At 46.2% G+C, this 14,796-nt stretch overlaps 1 protein-coding gene across 1 annotated transcript in view; it reads right to left on the reverse strand.

Moving 5' to 3' along the window:
* Nucleotides 1-766: 766 nt before the first annotated feature.
* The window catches only part of cntrl (centriolin), a 40,980-nt gene continuing 26,950 nt past the window's right edge, over nucleotides 767-14,796 (reverse strand). The window contains exons 26-45 of the mRNA XM_088940275.1: nucleotides 14,609-14,754; nucleotides 13,814-14,006; nucleotides 13,595-13,725; nucleotides 12,959-13,099; nucleotides 12,511-12,637; nucleotides 12,009-12,173; nucleotides 11,496-11,655; nucleotides 10,479-10,594; nucleotides 9,724-9,941; nucleotides 8,234-8,391; nucleotides 7,531-7,604; nucleotides 6,546-6,734; nucleotides 5,558-5,783; nucleotides 4,837-5,042; nucleotides 4,504-4,632; nucleotides 3,666-3,869; nucleotides 3,378-3,440; nucleotides 2,630-2,809; nucleotides 2,115-2,223; nucleotides 767-2,021 (exon numbers count right to left, since the gene is read on the reverse strand). Of these exons, the coding sequence (XP_088796401.1) occupies nucleotides 2,008-2,021; nucleotides 2,115-2,223; nucleotides 2,630-2,809; nucleotides 3,378-3,440; nucleotides 3,666-3,869; nucleotides 4,504-4,632; nucleotides 4,837-5,042; nucleotides 5,558-5,783; nucleotides 6,546-6,734; nucleotides 7,531-7,604; nucleotides 8,234-8,391; nucleotides 9,724-9,941; nucleotides 10,479-10,594; nucleotides 11,496-11,655; nucleotides 12,009-12,173; nucleotides 12,511-12,637; nucleotides 12,959-13,099; nucleotides 13,595-13,725; nucleotides 13,814-14,006; nucleotides 14,609-14,754 (2,949 nt within the window). The 3' untranslated portion in view covers nucleotides 767-2,007. The remainder of the gene's footprint in view (nucleotides 2,022-2,114; nucleotides 2,224-2,629; nucleotides 2,810-3,377; nucleotides 3,441-3,665; nucleotides 3,870-4,503; nucleotides 4,633-4,836; nucleotides 5,043-5,557; nucleotides 5,784-6,545; nucleotides 6,735-7,530; nucleotides 7,605-8,233; nucleotides 8,392-9,723; nucleotides 9,942-10,478; nucleotides 10,595-11,495; nucleotides 11,656-12,008; nucleotides 12,174-12,510; nucleotides 12,638-12,958; nucleotides 13,100-13,594; nucleotides 13,726-13,813; nucleotides 14,007-14,608; nucleotides 14,755-14,796) is intronic.

Consider the following 14,796-nt stretch of genomic DNA (forward strand, 5'->3'; position numbering starts at 1 on the left):
TATTTCAAGCCATTCAAATCAGTTTTTAGATAGAAAAAGCTACAGTAAGTGCACAAACATCTGGATTCATAGATTAGTGCTTTAATGTATTGCAGCCTCCTGAGGCTAATCAGAAAAAAAAAACAACTTCTTGCATAGAGATAACCCAGAAAGGGTTAGTTTAGACATCTTCCACCTGTAGCCACTGAAAGTTAATTCCTCTGAGCAATTACTACTCAGTACTCCAAAGGTGTTTAAAATATGTTTTGTACTATTAAAATTGAAAGTTAAGTTTCCAAGCAAATGATTTCACATTGTAGCAGCCAGAAGTTTATCTGATGTTCACCACAGTAATTTTGTATTTTTCCTTAGGAGGTAAAACATAAGCTTTCCAAAGATTTTTATGAATGGGTCCTCAAGTAAGCCTTTTTATATCTTAGGCCAAAATTAAAACCATGTTTTGGTTTTAATTTTTAGGCAAACGTTTTGTTGCCTCGTTCTGAATCGCAGAGCATGGCTCTTCACATACTTGGAAATTTCTTCTATTTTGTGATGTAAATTGTAGGTTTTACTGTTTTAATTTGATTGTGGTTTGAAATGCACTCATCAGTGCTGATTCTTTCTAACCCCGAAATCTGAAAATAGCGGCACGGTTCCCCTTTAAACGTGCCCATTGTGAAATCGGAATCGGAGTGGGTGGATTGTGGGTTGTGATGCAGGTGAATCTGAAATGAAACATTTGGACATAACAGATGCAGAAAGCTTTAGTCCAGTGAAACAACTAGGAAAAAATTAAAGGAAAAATTTACTTGGAACAAAGACATTCATCAAGTACATAACAGCGTACAAAAATAAATATTTATTGCATTTTACATAGCTCTGCGTTATTAAATGATTCTGAAAATGAAAAATGCTTCAATATTCAAGCGAACAATACAAATTGGCATTAACATAAAGAACTTTGCAATAGAAAGTTGCATAGGATGGCCAATGATATTGCATTTTTTCAAATTTAAAAAACTTTACATGGCAAGACTTAATTGTGCAGTTATTTATTTCCAAATGCATTTTATCCATGTTTTTAATTTTATATAAATGTTTAGTTTAAGATAAGGGCACCTCCACAGATATAATAAACAGTAATATTAACCTTGAGAGTGTTGACACTCATGCATTCACACTATGGGCAAACCCATAGTTTCTCCAGAGTGATCAGAAGAGAAGTAAGAAATAATTACACATACTGTAAGAAAATGCACTTTTCACAGTATAACGGTGTCAAATAACTGCTACATCTACATCTAAGTGAAAAATGCTCTTCACTATATTGCTTTTAAAGTAAAGAATGCCTTATGTGTGTTGCGCTGGACTACACAGTTACCTGGAGAGAAACCTGGTCAGACAGCTTGGGATTCAATTGCTCTTTCAAATTGTAAATTCATTAACTCAGTACCATAAAATGTTACGGTTGATAAAAATATATAAATGAAAACGGAAAACACACAAGTTCCAATGTCCGTAGTTCAGTGATGTTCCAACATCCATCTGAATGTGCAGCACAATCTGGATGGTTTTTTAAATCGCAATGTAAAATAAATTTCTAAATTACAGGAGGTGCCTTTGCCCCTAGTTCTAGTGAGGTACAGTGTACAGCACAGTCTACTTAGTCTCATGTACTTATACAATAATTAACATTTTGAGGTAAATGCCATCTGTTTCTCATCCAAAGACATGCTCTGTCCTATTCTGCTTTTTTCATATATTTATATTAGGTACTTACAGTATAATAGTCTTTACTGTTTTACTCACAAATAAATGCTCATGCCCCAATAAAAACATAATCTTTGAAAAATGCTGGTCTAATGGCTGAGCACATGACAGAGTGAAATGGCTGAGTGGGTGTGTTTGGATAGATGTTATTCTGAGGTAGTGGGAGAGAACTTGCTGTGATTTGGCCCTGCTCATTTGGCTTTTACAAGCTGGGTTCAATGTGGTGCCAGTAGGGACATCGCAGGCGTAGGTACATAGTTACCAGCTGCCTCCTGAGTAGGAAATTAGAATAAAAGGGTATTATGGAAAAGCCAAAGCATTCATTCCTTCCAAGGGTGTTTGTTGGTGTGCATTCAGCTCCTTACCTGGGTCTCTCTCTGGTACTGTAGGATCCAGTCGCACAGGGCTGTTTGACCGTGCTGCAGTGCCAGGCTGTCTCCCACAGGGGGAGCCAATACTCCTTGACAGGTCAGTCTGAAAAAACGGGGGAAGAAAGTTACCTCGACCCTCAACCCAGCTGCAGTAGAGCTCTGCCTTCTCATTTTCTCTTTCAGCATCTGGCTACAAAAGAGTGTATGTGCCTGTGCAATCAATGGTGTATTCAATCTAATGTTTTGAAATGAAATACCAGATCATGCAATCTCTTCGGGCTAAATAAAATCTCAAAATCATGATGATCAATGGAATGATTTAACAAAAAAAGAAAATTGAAGGCAAAAAAAAAAACGTAATGAGAAAATCCTCATCTTGTATTTAATTGCCAGATTGCGATCGGATAAACAGTCTCAAAGAGTTTCCGGGAGAAGGTTTACAACATGAGGCGTGAAGGGTGGTGGCACATCTGCCTTCTCTTCTGAAGCCTGGGTCCCAGCCCACTCACCCTGCCGTGTTTGAGTGGCGGCTCACTGTTGATCGGGGACAGGGAGTCGGAGGAGGTGTTCCCCAGGAGCTCGTCCAGGGCGTCCACCCGCCTGCGCAGCCCCTGCAGGCTGCCCTCTGTGTGCTGCCTGCGCAGGCTCAGAACCTCTGCCTGCGTCCACATGCGTCTGCGCAGCTGAGCCTAGGAACACAGGAGCACGATCCCCCGAGAGGAAGGACGAAAAAGGAATTACCTTACAGAAGAAAGCGTGCCCGCTGTGTATAATTTCATTGTTTCCCAATCAAAAAAGGGCCTGGAGAACATGTTGCTGTTGACAAATGCAGTATACGCTGGGCCATCATGTACAGAAAAGGTGATAGCATTGAGCCAAGCAGTGCTCTGCGATGCTGGTGTCCATAGACAAGTGTTGTATACTTTTGTATACGCACCACGTCTCTGCTCGACAACAGTTTTCATGACACACATCTGAGCAGGCAATTTAACTTTATAAGAACCATGTATATAGTGTATAAAGAGTGACAAACATGTTTTTCCTCAAATGAGTTGTATGAAAAGATCCTAAAAAAGGAAGATAATTGCTGAATTATAAATGTCCAACTTTTCGAGGTGCTGAAAAGCAGTGTTTTGAAATGTTTGATCTGGCAGCATGAAGAGTTGACCCAGTCCCGCTGTGACAGTAGATGTGTCAGTGAAGGTGGCCCTGAAGCTGGGAGCTCTGGAAAGCCCCTGTGGCTCCTGTTACACACACCTTGAGAAGGTCCTCCTGCTGCCTCAGTTTCTCCCGCAGAGCCTCTCCACGCCACTGCTCATCCTGGGCAGAGAGAGAGGGCGGCACAGCTCACAGTTCATTTCTCAGAATTCACACAAGGCTTGTTTCATCCTGTCAGCTTCAGGGAGCAAGTGAGAAGAAACGCCTGAAGCACAGGCTGGTTGTCTTCCTGTTCCCACTCGGGCACTCGCCTGTGTTGCACACTGAGTCACCTCCTCGACACCCAGCACAGCACACAAGGGTTTTCAGTCCTGCAGAAGTACAGACCTTGGAGCTGCAGGCTGGCCAGCCTGGGGTGCTGGGGTAGTGGGGGTCGTTCTCCTTGAGGTCCTCCGTGTCCGCTCGGCGCCGGGGGCTGTGGTCCCGTCCCTCGATCCCACTGGTCATCTCGGCCCTCACCTCCGACCTCAGGGAGCGCATGGCCTCCTTTATCTCCCGCTGGCGGGCCTCCATGTCCTCCTGCGTCCGCAGCTGGGCAGAGGAGGGAGTTACAGGAGAGGGCAGACAGTGCCAGGCCTTCGGGGCTCCAGCTCCTCGGTACAGGGACTCCCCACACAAACAGGATCCGAGGCTCCCAACGCAAAAACAGATACAAATGTTTCCCCATTCATCATTCTACATCTGGATGTTGTGTACTACAAGGAGCTATTAATTTATGTCAGAAACGGTTAGTAAATATACTCAACAGGCAATCTCTGCTGAAAATTAACTCCCATGTATCATTTAAAAACGCTTAAAAAATAAAACCACTACAAGAAGCCAGCCCTAATACAACTGTACACAAGTTTGTTTTACAGTAGGCTTTTACAAAAGTACCACTGCTTCAGAACAGATTTTGACATTAACAAAATGTGAAGTACCACATCTATCCCACAACAAAATAAAAATGAACTGCAGCAGATCTAAAATGAACTTCAATTCAGCAATCAGATTAGCTGGGAGAGTGTGTAGCATGAATGAAAGCTTTAACAGTTCAGGACAAAAACACACAGTCAGTCTAGATCATAGCAAGTGTTGTGTTGTAACGATGGAGGAAATCCCACTGGCTGGAACCCAGGCTCAGGGGTTCCTTTGCTCTGAGCTGTAAGAGTGTGGTCTGCGATACCTTGTCTTTGATTTGCAGCAGCTCCCTCGACACGGTGTTGAGCTCTTTCTGCAGGCTGCGGGCTCGCTGGTGATTCTCCCCCGCAGCCTGCTCAGCGGTGACCAGCTCCCTCTCCAGCCGAGCCTTCTCCTGACACAGAACACCGAGTGCAAGTTAGCAACAGCCACTCGGGCAATCTGGTGCGTTTGCGATGAGGAGGGAGAGAGTGATCTGCCACGTACTATCTAAGAACACTGTGACAAGAAGACGAAACCCTCAGATGAACAAGGTACTGAATGAAACAATCTTCCCGTTATCCTCTAGCGAGAGAAGATCAGCCTTGACCTCACTCACTTGCAAGGCCTCTTGTGTCTGCTGCCTGTCGGCTTCGCTCTGAGCTCTCAGGGCCGCCAGCTTCCTGTCTGTCCTCAACCTTTCTGAGCGCAGAGTCTCCTGCAGGTGCTCCACCTCCCTGCGACACTTGTCCAGCTTCTTCTGCAGTCCAGCACACTCCTCTGCCCTGCCCTGCAGCTCCTTTTCTCTCTCCGCCAGCTCCTGTCCTGGAAACACAAACACAGAAGAGTGCTCGGCTTTTACAACATGATCACAATAACCCGAAGGAAAAACACACATCAAAGACATATACTCCCCACCTCACAACCTTCGCTCTTCTGATTCTGGTCTCCTACCTGTCCCCCAAGCCCATCTACACTCTGTGGGTGACAGGTTCTTCTCCTGCTGCGCCCCAAAGCTCTGGAACTCTATCCCTAAGGATAACAGCGAGCCACCCTCCCTGAGCTCTTTCAAATCTAGACTCAAAGCCTTCATCTTTAGAAGGGCCTTTGCTTAACAGGTTCTGTTATATACCCCTTTACTCCTACTGTATTACTGTAGACAGACCAGACCCTCCTCCTCCCATCCTCATTAACTAAACTAGATGAACCACTTTCTAATAGTGGTAGATCAGGGGTAGCCTTTAAAACAGGAAAACCTCAAGCGGACTCTAAAGAAAAACCCATTCTGGTTCGTACAGCCGGAGTGTGTGGAATAAAGCAACATGCGCCAAGCTGCTTACTCAGGCGGGACAGCCTGTCCTGCAGGACAGCGCACTCCTCCTGATCTCGCCTCAGCCTCCGGCCCTGCTCCTCCATGTGGGACACTCCGGCTGCCGCCTGCTCCAGCTGGCCGCGCCGCTCCGACAAGGCGTCCTCCGCAGCCCGCAGCTGGCGCTGCAGCGTCTCCAGCCTGGTCCTCTGCGCCTCCTCCGACTCCACCGCCTCCTCCTGCTGCCCCCGCAGGGACTGGATACACACAGGGAGAGGCCATAGCGTCAGGGCGCGGTACTCAGGCACTGCGGACTGAAAGAGGTACTTCCGCAGGGAAAACACTGCAAAACCAGATAGGCACTCTGAAAGCATCCTGCTCAGGACGCTCAGGACAGCCAGAGCACATCAATATATGCTGCACTCAAACAGGCGAAGACTGGAACAGAAAGAGGAAACAGCCGCTTTGGATTTCAAACTGAATTGTGCTCGAAACTACTGAAGCCTCTGAGCTCAATTAGAAGTTCAATCTGTAAATATGAATTACTTCTACGTTCCTTAAAATGTACACAAAGTGAAATACTAAATTTCAAATGAAATACGTTTCGATTGAAGTACCATAAAATATGCCAGAGATGCATGTCAGTGACTTGTTATTCGTGTATTTACTGTAGCTGTCTGAAACGGAGATCCTGGTTATGACTACATCTTCAAATTGGGGCAGGGAAAAACATTGAATGTTCAAATTCAAAGCTCATTCAGTGTCCGAGTCACTTAAATAAAAGTCTTAGCTATATTGCCCACAAAAAATCCTATCCAAGGACAGTACAGTAAGATCCCTGGCAGCAAATTTTCATAACAGTGAAGATTATGTATTGAGTGCATAACAGTTGTGGTACACTCTGAAGACTAAATCTGGGAGCAGAGAGCAGCAGGTGGAAGTAGCGGTGTAAACTGAGCGGGACGCGGGGGATTTCCGTGTGTCTGGACCTTCGCTGTCGTCATGCTGGTGGTGCTCACCCTCTCCTGCTGTTCCAGACGGGCCTGGTGCTTCTCGATCTCAGTCTGCAGGTCTCGCAGCTCCTGGGCCAGCCTCTGCTCCCTGCGCTGGTTCTCCTGGACCCTCTGAGCGCTGCGGTCCAGCGTCTCCTTCAGCGCAGACTGCTCGGCCAGCAGCTCATCGCGCCTCCGGGTGGCAGCGCAGACGTCCTGCACACACAGTGATGGAAAACTACAGCACCCACCGCATTTCCAGATCTTACTCTTGGGAAATTGCAAAAGCTCTGTAATGTGATCAAAATAACAGCAATAGGAACTATCATAATTGTAAACTTTTCCACCTCACTATATAGCTGTGCATTGATTCTTTTGATGCAGAATGCATGAGCTACTAATGTAAAACAGACTATTGCATTATACTGTGCATTAATATAAAATAGTATTCTGTTATTGAAACTCAAAAATTTCTATCATCAATTCTATTATCAATTTCTATCATTCTAAAATTGTGGCAACCCTGCATGCAAATTGTGTGATTATTCTATACACTACACTGTATAGTCTTACAAGATTCCATGTGGAAAACCACCACAGACAGGACAGAAATGAACTTAGAAAATACATGTAACAATAAACACTGTTGCCAAATTGATACAGAACAGCATTAAAATTCTATTCTTAAATAAAATAAAAAATAATTTATTAATCACCACTTTATTTATTTTTTGCAGTTATCTGTATTAGGAAATATTATCCAGCCCCTAATTAATTAATGTATTCCTCTGATTTTCACTAGCTTTATCCAACACATAGCACCGGTGAGCTGCTTACACAGACGAAGGAGTTCTCCCAGATGTTTCAACACGCTGAGAACAAATTCAATTGTAATTCAGCTGTTTTTGCCTCGGCACGTTGTTACTGTGGTTCTCGGCGGCTCACACCAGTATGTTGGTGGAAATAGGTTGAGGCGTGCTCGTGCAGTCTGCCCTCCCCACTGCCCTGTTACTTCCTCCACTAGTTGGAGCTGCTGTCTAGCGTCTCTGAGGTCATCCTTCACCACCTTCAGTTCTTCAGTGCTCTCTGCAACAAGAAGGGAAAATTTCAAACACTCCACCTTCCAAGCCATAGTGTAAAACACAAATCCTGAGGTACAGTACTAGAATAAACAATTTTTCATCCATTTTAAAACCTTGAATATGAATTAGATAAATATGACCAGGTTTTCTTGTTAAAGATTGTGCTAGAATTATGACCAGAGTTTAAAACCCTCACTCCAACTGTAGCTTTTCATCTGCTGTCAAAAGACTCTCCTTAACCTTTGGAAGATCCAGCAGGCCTTCATCTTTGTTCTACAAAAGACATCTTCTAAAAATGATGTGGTCCTGACTGTTCTTCGACTACCTAAAGCAACGTTTAATTAACGCAGCCATGATTTATTCCAATGACTACCTGCAGCCCTGTGTGAATGAGCACAATTAATCTTATCTCGGTCCTTTCAAAAGGAATTCCTCTTGTGGTTCAACCCAGTATCAGCAGCCTATATTCTACGGCTGCTCTATTATCAGTTAATTTTTCATCTCAGCAGAGATCAAGACCTTTAACTGACTACACTACACAAGCAGGAGGAAGTCATCTTGCTGTGTCATATGATCCAGAAAGTGGAGAACATGCACAGAGCCAGTTCCCAGAGGTCAAATATGTTTCAGAACCTTCCAGCTGTTGCTGGGTGGCTGCAACATCGCGGCTCATCTCTTGTCGGAGGCTCTTGGCCTGGCTGAGGTCCTGCCTCATCTGAGCCAGCTCTGCTTCCAGCCGTGTCCTCTCTGCCTCTGATACCCTGACGCTCTCCTCTGTGATGGCCAAGGACCTGACACAGGGTGGAAGATTGAAAGGAGTATATTAATTGAACAGGAGCTGCAAGGCTATACACACATTTGACTGTTTAGGAAATGCTTAAGGATTAGGGTCAAGTTTATATATACCATTACATTGAGTGCTGCATTTTTTCCCAACATAAATACAACAAATGCGCAATTAAAAACACACTGGGTATATTATGGTGTTTACATTTTAAATAGTGAGCATTTAGGATTGTTTATTGTGTGAATCGCACTGTCCTTTGGGATAGCAAAATACTGAGCCCGAGTCCTCATAAAAAGTAAAGGCACATAGTCAGTGAATAGCCGTTTCTAAACACATCTGTATGAAAAGACATTAGAAAAACAGTGACCCTAATTAAAGCAAGAACAGTCAGGGATATAACCGTGACCCTCAATGGGTAATAAAGATCACTTGGTTGATAAGGCATTATTACAGGGTCTGTCTGAGAGGGGAGCAGCCTGTAGAATCAAATATTCTACTTTAAAAGATTAGTCATTAGTCCAGAGAAACCAGGTAACTAGCACTGTGGCTGCAACCATCTGATCCATCTGCTAATCATTTACAGAAATTCCAGGAAGAAATAGTCTAGGTTGGAGGCTATTTAGGAGCAACACTGACACATAAAAGACTGGTGGCAGACCGAGTGCTGAAGTGCTCTGTTCACTAATGAATGCCATTTTCAAAAATGCTGATTTCCCAGCGAGGAAAATGTTGGGGTCACAAAGGCGTGACTTCATGAAAACCCTGTTGAGATCTTGCAGTGGCCAGTTTTTCTCCTGTCTGCCAGCCAACCAGCCCACCCTTGCTAGCCAGCTGTAACAGCACAGGATGAATGGCAGAACGCCCCACAGCTGTCCAGAGGCTGTCCAGCTTCATGCGCCAGCGCTGCCTGGACTGGGTTAACGCTCAGGGAACTCATACCCAGCATTTCCAAGTTTGTGTTTTCACTTTGACATGTGCCACGTTCCATACTGAAAACTTAGGATTTTTTCGGTTTATATTTTCTGCGATTTTGTTTCATGTCAACATTTAAAATACGTGAATCCATTTATCCTACAAGAGTGTTTCTTTTGTGCATCAATATATATATATTCCTTGCACAGTTTCAGGTCGCACACAGCACCATACTGTTGGGTATTTATTTTCATACCAATCTATTCTAAGTCATATTTCCAAATTAGTCCTCTATTACCGAAGTCACTGTGCACTTCACTCAGCTGATGTAAACCTTGGAAGTGGCTCCTGGAACATTATTTGTTCCGTTGGCACAGCTGGGTAAAACCAGAGTTTTCAGGATTCTGTTGTGTTGCCCCCATACCGTTCGGCCTGGGTCAGTTTTCCCTCCAGGTTCTGGCACTGGTCCTCCAAAAGGCCCTTCTCCTTGGCCAGGGTGTCCACCGTGGCCCGCAGGGGCTCGGCTTCCTGCCTCAGGCCGTCCAGCTCCTGTCTCTCCTGCTCCAGCAGCTCCCGGTTGCGCTCGCACTCGGCCCCCTGCCGCTGTGCGTCCAGCAGCCCGCTTTCCAGCTCCACCTTCACCTACAGGGAAAGGGCGCAATCCAGTCAGCCACACTGGCCCTGTGGGGCCGGGGCCAGGGACACAACAGCACTGCTCCTGTCTGGGTGACTCTCCTGTCACTGCTCCGTACGGAGGGCACGGTACGAATACCCTCTCGGCAGCTTAATCTCATTGAGCCTGCGGTCTGAGGATAGCTATTTCTTTCAGAAGGTATATTTTGTGCACGTTTTAAAAGTTAAAGTCAAACGCAAGAAAAAACAAACAAACACTGGAGGCAGTAGGACAGTGATCAAAGACGAACTATGATATCAAGCAAAGAAAACCAAGGGAGATCCCTTTCACAACCGACAGACTAAAAATCACAAATATTGAGTGATTTTTAGCTGATCATGCTGTATACAGAGAAAATGGACTTTTATAGCCCAGTGTTGCCTCAGATCCTCACAGCAAGCAGGTCAATTTCAGGCCTGTGAAATGGGCATGGGTCTAGTTGCCCCGTGTTGCCCCGTGTTGCCCCGTGGATAAGCCCCTGCCAGGCCTCCTCTCCCGGCTCTGACCTGCAGCAGGCTCCTCTGCGTCTTCTCCAGCTCGTCCAGCATGTGGTCGTGGCGCAGCTTCAAGCCCTGCAGCTCGCTGCTCTCCAGCTGGATCATCTCCAGCACATGCTTCAGCTCTGAACGGAGGAAGAGAGGAGCAGAAAACATTCACATGACATCACGGCCCTCTTTCAGTACTGAGCTCCTGCTGGCTCTGATTCTACTCCTCATTTCCCCTTTGTATAGGTTGGAGTGGGGTTCCTACAAAGGAATAGGTAGCAATTAATTCCACAATGAAAGGTAGATAAAAAGAATAATGTTTTGACCACAACCTTCTTGTGGCTGACAAACCTTCACAGCCAAAACATTTTTGTTTTCACGTCTTTCTACTTTTCAGCTTTAAATTAACCTCTACTTGTTACCTTTAGTATAGAAATAATTGGGAGCTTAAAAAAAAAACCTGAAATGAATTAATTACTTGGAAACTTGTTTTGGTCACAGCACTACAAGAACATGGTTGCTGTTGCTGTTCTAGAGGGAGGACAAAGGAGAACAACCAGACTTGCTGCCAGCTTGAAGCGAATGGAATATATGGACAATCTAAGGGAACTGAACCTATCATCTGGAAAAGAGACAACTACTTAATCACTTGTTTTAGGTATGCAAAATCCCGAGAGGCACTGACCGCCTCAAGTACCTGGGACATCTCCAACATCAGCCGCGATACAGGGACCCAGGGACGTGAGGAGAAATTTAGTTAAGGGATCTTTAAAGCAGAACAGGAGATACTTCTTCAAACAGAGGGCTGTGGCAATCTGGAACCGATTTCCAGAACAGGAGGATCTGACGACAAGGAATCATTTAAGAAAGAGATGGATTTCTTTGAACATTAAACTATAACCAACCAAATAAGACATCCTCTTCTCATTTGCAACCTTTATGTCCTTATGAAAACTATAAAGGCTCTGTTATGATTAATGAAGACATTTATGATTTATCGAGGCAACAATGCAATGAGGCCCTGAGTGGATTTCTCACCTGCTTTGTGCTTGTTGATCTGGGACAGGATTTTCTGTAGGGTCTCCTCTTCTCTCTGGCCCTCCTGTTTGAAGAGGGAGATCTGAGCCCTTCTCTCACTCAGCTGGGACCCCAGGTCCTCTTTCTGTGCCCTCAGGTCCTCCAGATTAGCCCTGAGCTCCTGAGACAGACCAGACAGGACTTTTCAGTGGCATCTACAAACATCAATCACAAGCACCAGCTCCCTCTAGAAAGATATCTAGGATGCAAACAAATGCTTCAATGATGGCGTTGACCTCACCACAACCATCATTCTTTGTACATCCATACATGACAAGTCATGAAAAAACACACTGCTGCAACAGGTTAAAAGTGTATGTCACTGCAAAGGGTGTATCTTTAAGATGAAACCCATGTGTGAAGCACAGCTTGGACACTCAGCTTGGCTGCACACTCATAGCTCTGCCCAAGCAAGCAGCTCAATTCCACAATCACGTGTTACAGTGAAGCTCTAACGCAAGGCGAGGGGGTAACCTTGAGCTGTCTCTGCAGGTCCCGCACGTCCTCCTCACCGCCGCGCAGCACGTCCGCCAGGCCCTGCTGTCGCTGCTCCACGCACTCCTGCAGGAGGCGCTGTTCCTCTTTCCTCTGCCCCACTTTCCTGTCCAGCTCGGCCAGCTGCTCCTGCTGCAGAGCCACCTGCATGACAAGCCCTCAACACTCAGCCTGTCCCAGGCGCCCGTCAGACAGCTCTGACATGTCAGACTGGGACATGAAGGTATCAAAACCCTCCAGCCTTCTCTGTATCTGTGAGGACCTGTGTCATTTTCCCATCAGCAAATTCATATTTTGTAGGTACCGTCATATCTAGTTTAGCTAGGCAAGTGAATTGTGGGCCACAACAGTGTTGAGGATCTGCAGTGGTCCTCAGTGGATTGTCATTGGCTCCAGTAAGTTTTTCTCCCAGAGAAAACGGTGGTCTGTGATTACACCAGTGGGAGAGCAGTGACTGGTGGAAGCCGTGTCCGTGTGTTACCTGGCTGTTGAGTTTCTCCAGCTCACTCCTCCGCTGGGACAGCAGGCCCTCGGCCTCCCTCATCGTCTCCAGGTGCTGGGCTTCTTTGCTTTGTGCCAGCTGCAATTCTGCCTGCAGGGTCTCCAGGCTATTCACAGAGGACAGCCACTGGAATTAACACCACTTGCATCCATTCTTTCTAGATAATGGACAAAACAATCATCTCGAGCCTGTGCTGGATGATGACCCATTCATTTGTCCCCAATTATTCATTTAATTAAATTAAATTATTCATTTTATTGCTGTATTTGAATCCTTACTTTTTTCTGGGATCCCAAGCAGGCTCTCTTTTATGCTTCAATAAATAACATATTAAAGGTACATCATCACTAATAGCACATGTTTATGTTTTTTTCTAAATGTAAACCGTGTTTTCACTCATCATACAGGTGTGAAGTTTCAGTGTCACCTCTCTGCCACGGTCGCCATCTTCAGATTAAGAACCTGGAACTCCGAGTCTCTGGAGGACACAACCTGCTGTATCTCCTTCAGGACAGCCTCCTGCTCTGCCTTGTGGTCTTCTAGCTCTTTCACATTATCTTGTAAATCCCTAAAGAAGAAAATATATATTTTTTTAGAGCTTCACAAAACTAGATGACCAGCAAATGTGCTTGGAAAGTACATGGGACCTAAAGACAGCTGTACATGCAAGAAAGTCCTCAAACATCATACATCAGAAGCACTGTAGATGTGAGCTCCGGCCAGGCGATGTGAGAGACTGATCAACTCTTACAGGAAATGTTTACTTCAAGTTATCGCTGCCAAAGGGGGTGCCACAAGTTACTGAACCAAGTTGCACTTCATTTTTCTTACAAAGATGTTGAATGCTGGCTGATTATTTAAATAAATTATAACACAAGAAAATCCATTTTTTTCATGTGTCAAACGGGGTTAGTTTTATCTGCTAGTATGACTCAGTGAGGACCAGGTGAGAGATAAATCTGTGTAAATATGTTAAACCATAAAGGCCGAACGGGGTGTACTCAAGGGCGACCCAGGAAGAGTGTTCCACACATACACCTGTCTCGCATGGCGGCTGAGCTACCTGAGCGTCTGGCTGGCCTGGACCAGCTGGGTGGCGGTCTCCTGGGCACGACGTTCCAGCTCCTCTGCATCCCGCTCCGTGTCTTCCAGGTGCCGTTTGGCGTTGCTGTAGCGCTGGACAGTCTCTCTGGTCTGGTGTGGAAGAAACGCCAGCGCCCAGGTTACCCACCTCTGCGTGTCTGTGTGCGTGCGCAACAAGGCGCCGAGGAGGCTGGCTCACCTTGGCTCGGGTGTCCTTCAGCTCGCTCTCCGCCTCCGCGAGGAGCCGGTCCGCCTCCCTCAGCTCGGCTCGCCTCCGGAGCAGAGTCCGCTCCAGGCACTCCGTCTCCTCCCGCACGTCGCCCTGCTCCCGCAGAGACCTCTCAAGCGCTAGCTCCGTCACCAAAGACCCGCCCACGCCCTCCAGGAACTCCCTGGGCCACAGGACAACAGCAGTTAACGCAGCACGGACGGCTTTAAAGCTGCTGTGGAGTCGCTGAAGACACCTTCCTTCCTTCATGCCTTTTGAAGACAACCTTGGAAGCTGTTACCATGTTGGAAACAGGTGCTCATACCCAGTTTGAGTTGTGTGGGTTCTAGTTTTTTTTCTGCTTGACCTACAGTGATTCAACAGAAAACCAAGAAGATGCCTTTAAATAAAGGTTACAGTAGGAGGTAAAAAGAGATCGCTGGTCTCAAGAGCTGTGTGCAATCTTGCTTATTAAGCTAGCCTGGCTTTTTTGCTTTTTTGCCTTTTGTAAAAGGTCCTATGCTCCATTTCAAAGTGTTTTCTGTGAGCAACGACCTAGCCAGGCCATACTCCCATGTAGCACAAGAAAGCACAGCGGAAAATGAAGGAAAGAAGGCTATCAGCTCATTTCGAAAGAGTGAGAGTTGCTGTTAGGAAGTGGGTGGGAGTGTTAAAGGACGAAGGGGTGCTGGAGGACCTGAAGTTATCGGATGTCGTGAAAGGGGAGCAGATATGGAGGAAGCGAACCTGCCCGGAAGAGAAGCTCTGTGCCCGGGGGAGCGGTACCTGTGCCTGCGGTGTCTGCCCACAGCCCTGCGCAGCTCTTCCAGCTCCTGCTCCAGGTCCCGGCGCTGGGCCTGCAGCCTGCAGGCCTCGTCCCCGTGCCGCCTCTGCTCCGCCACCAACTCCTCCAGCCGACACAGCTCCTTCTCCTGCAGCGAAGGCCAGGCCTGTCAGCCCACAACACGGTCTGC

This window comes from Atractosteus spatula, chromosome 23 (genome assembly GCF_055471065.1).
Source record: "Atractosteus spatula isolate fAtrSpa1 chromosome 23, fAtrSpa1.hap1, whole genome shotgun sequence".
In the NCBI taxonomy this organism is placed as follows: Eukaryota; Metazoa; Chordata; class Actinopteri; order Semionotiformes; family Lepisosteidae; genus Atractosteus; species Atractosteus spatula.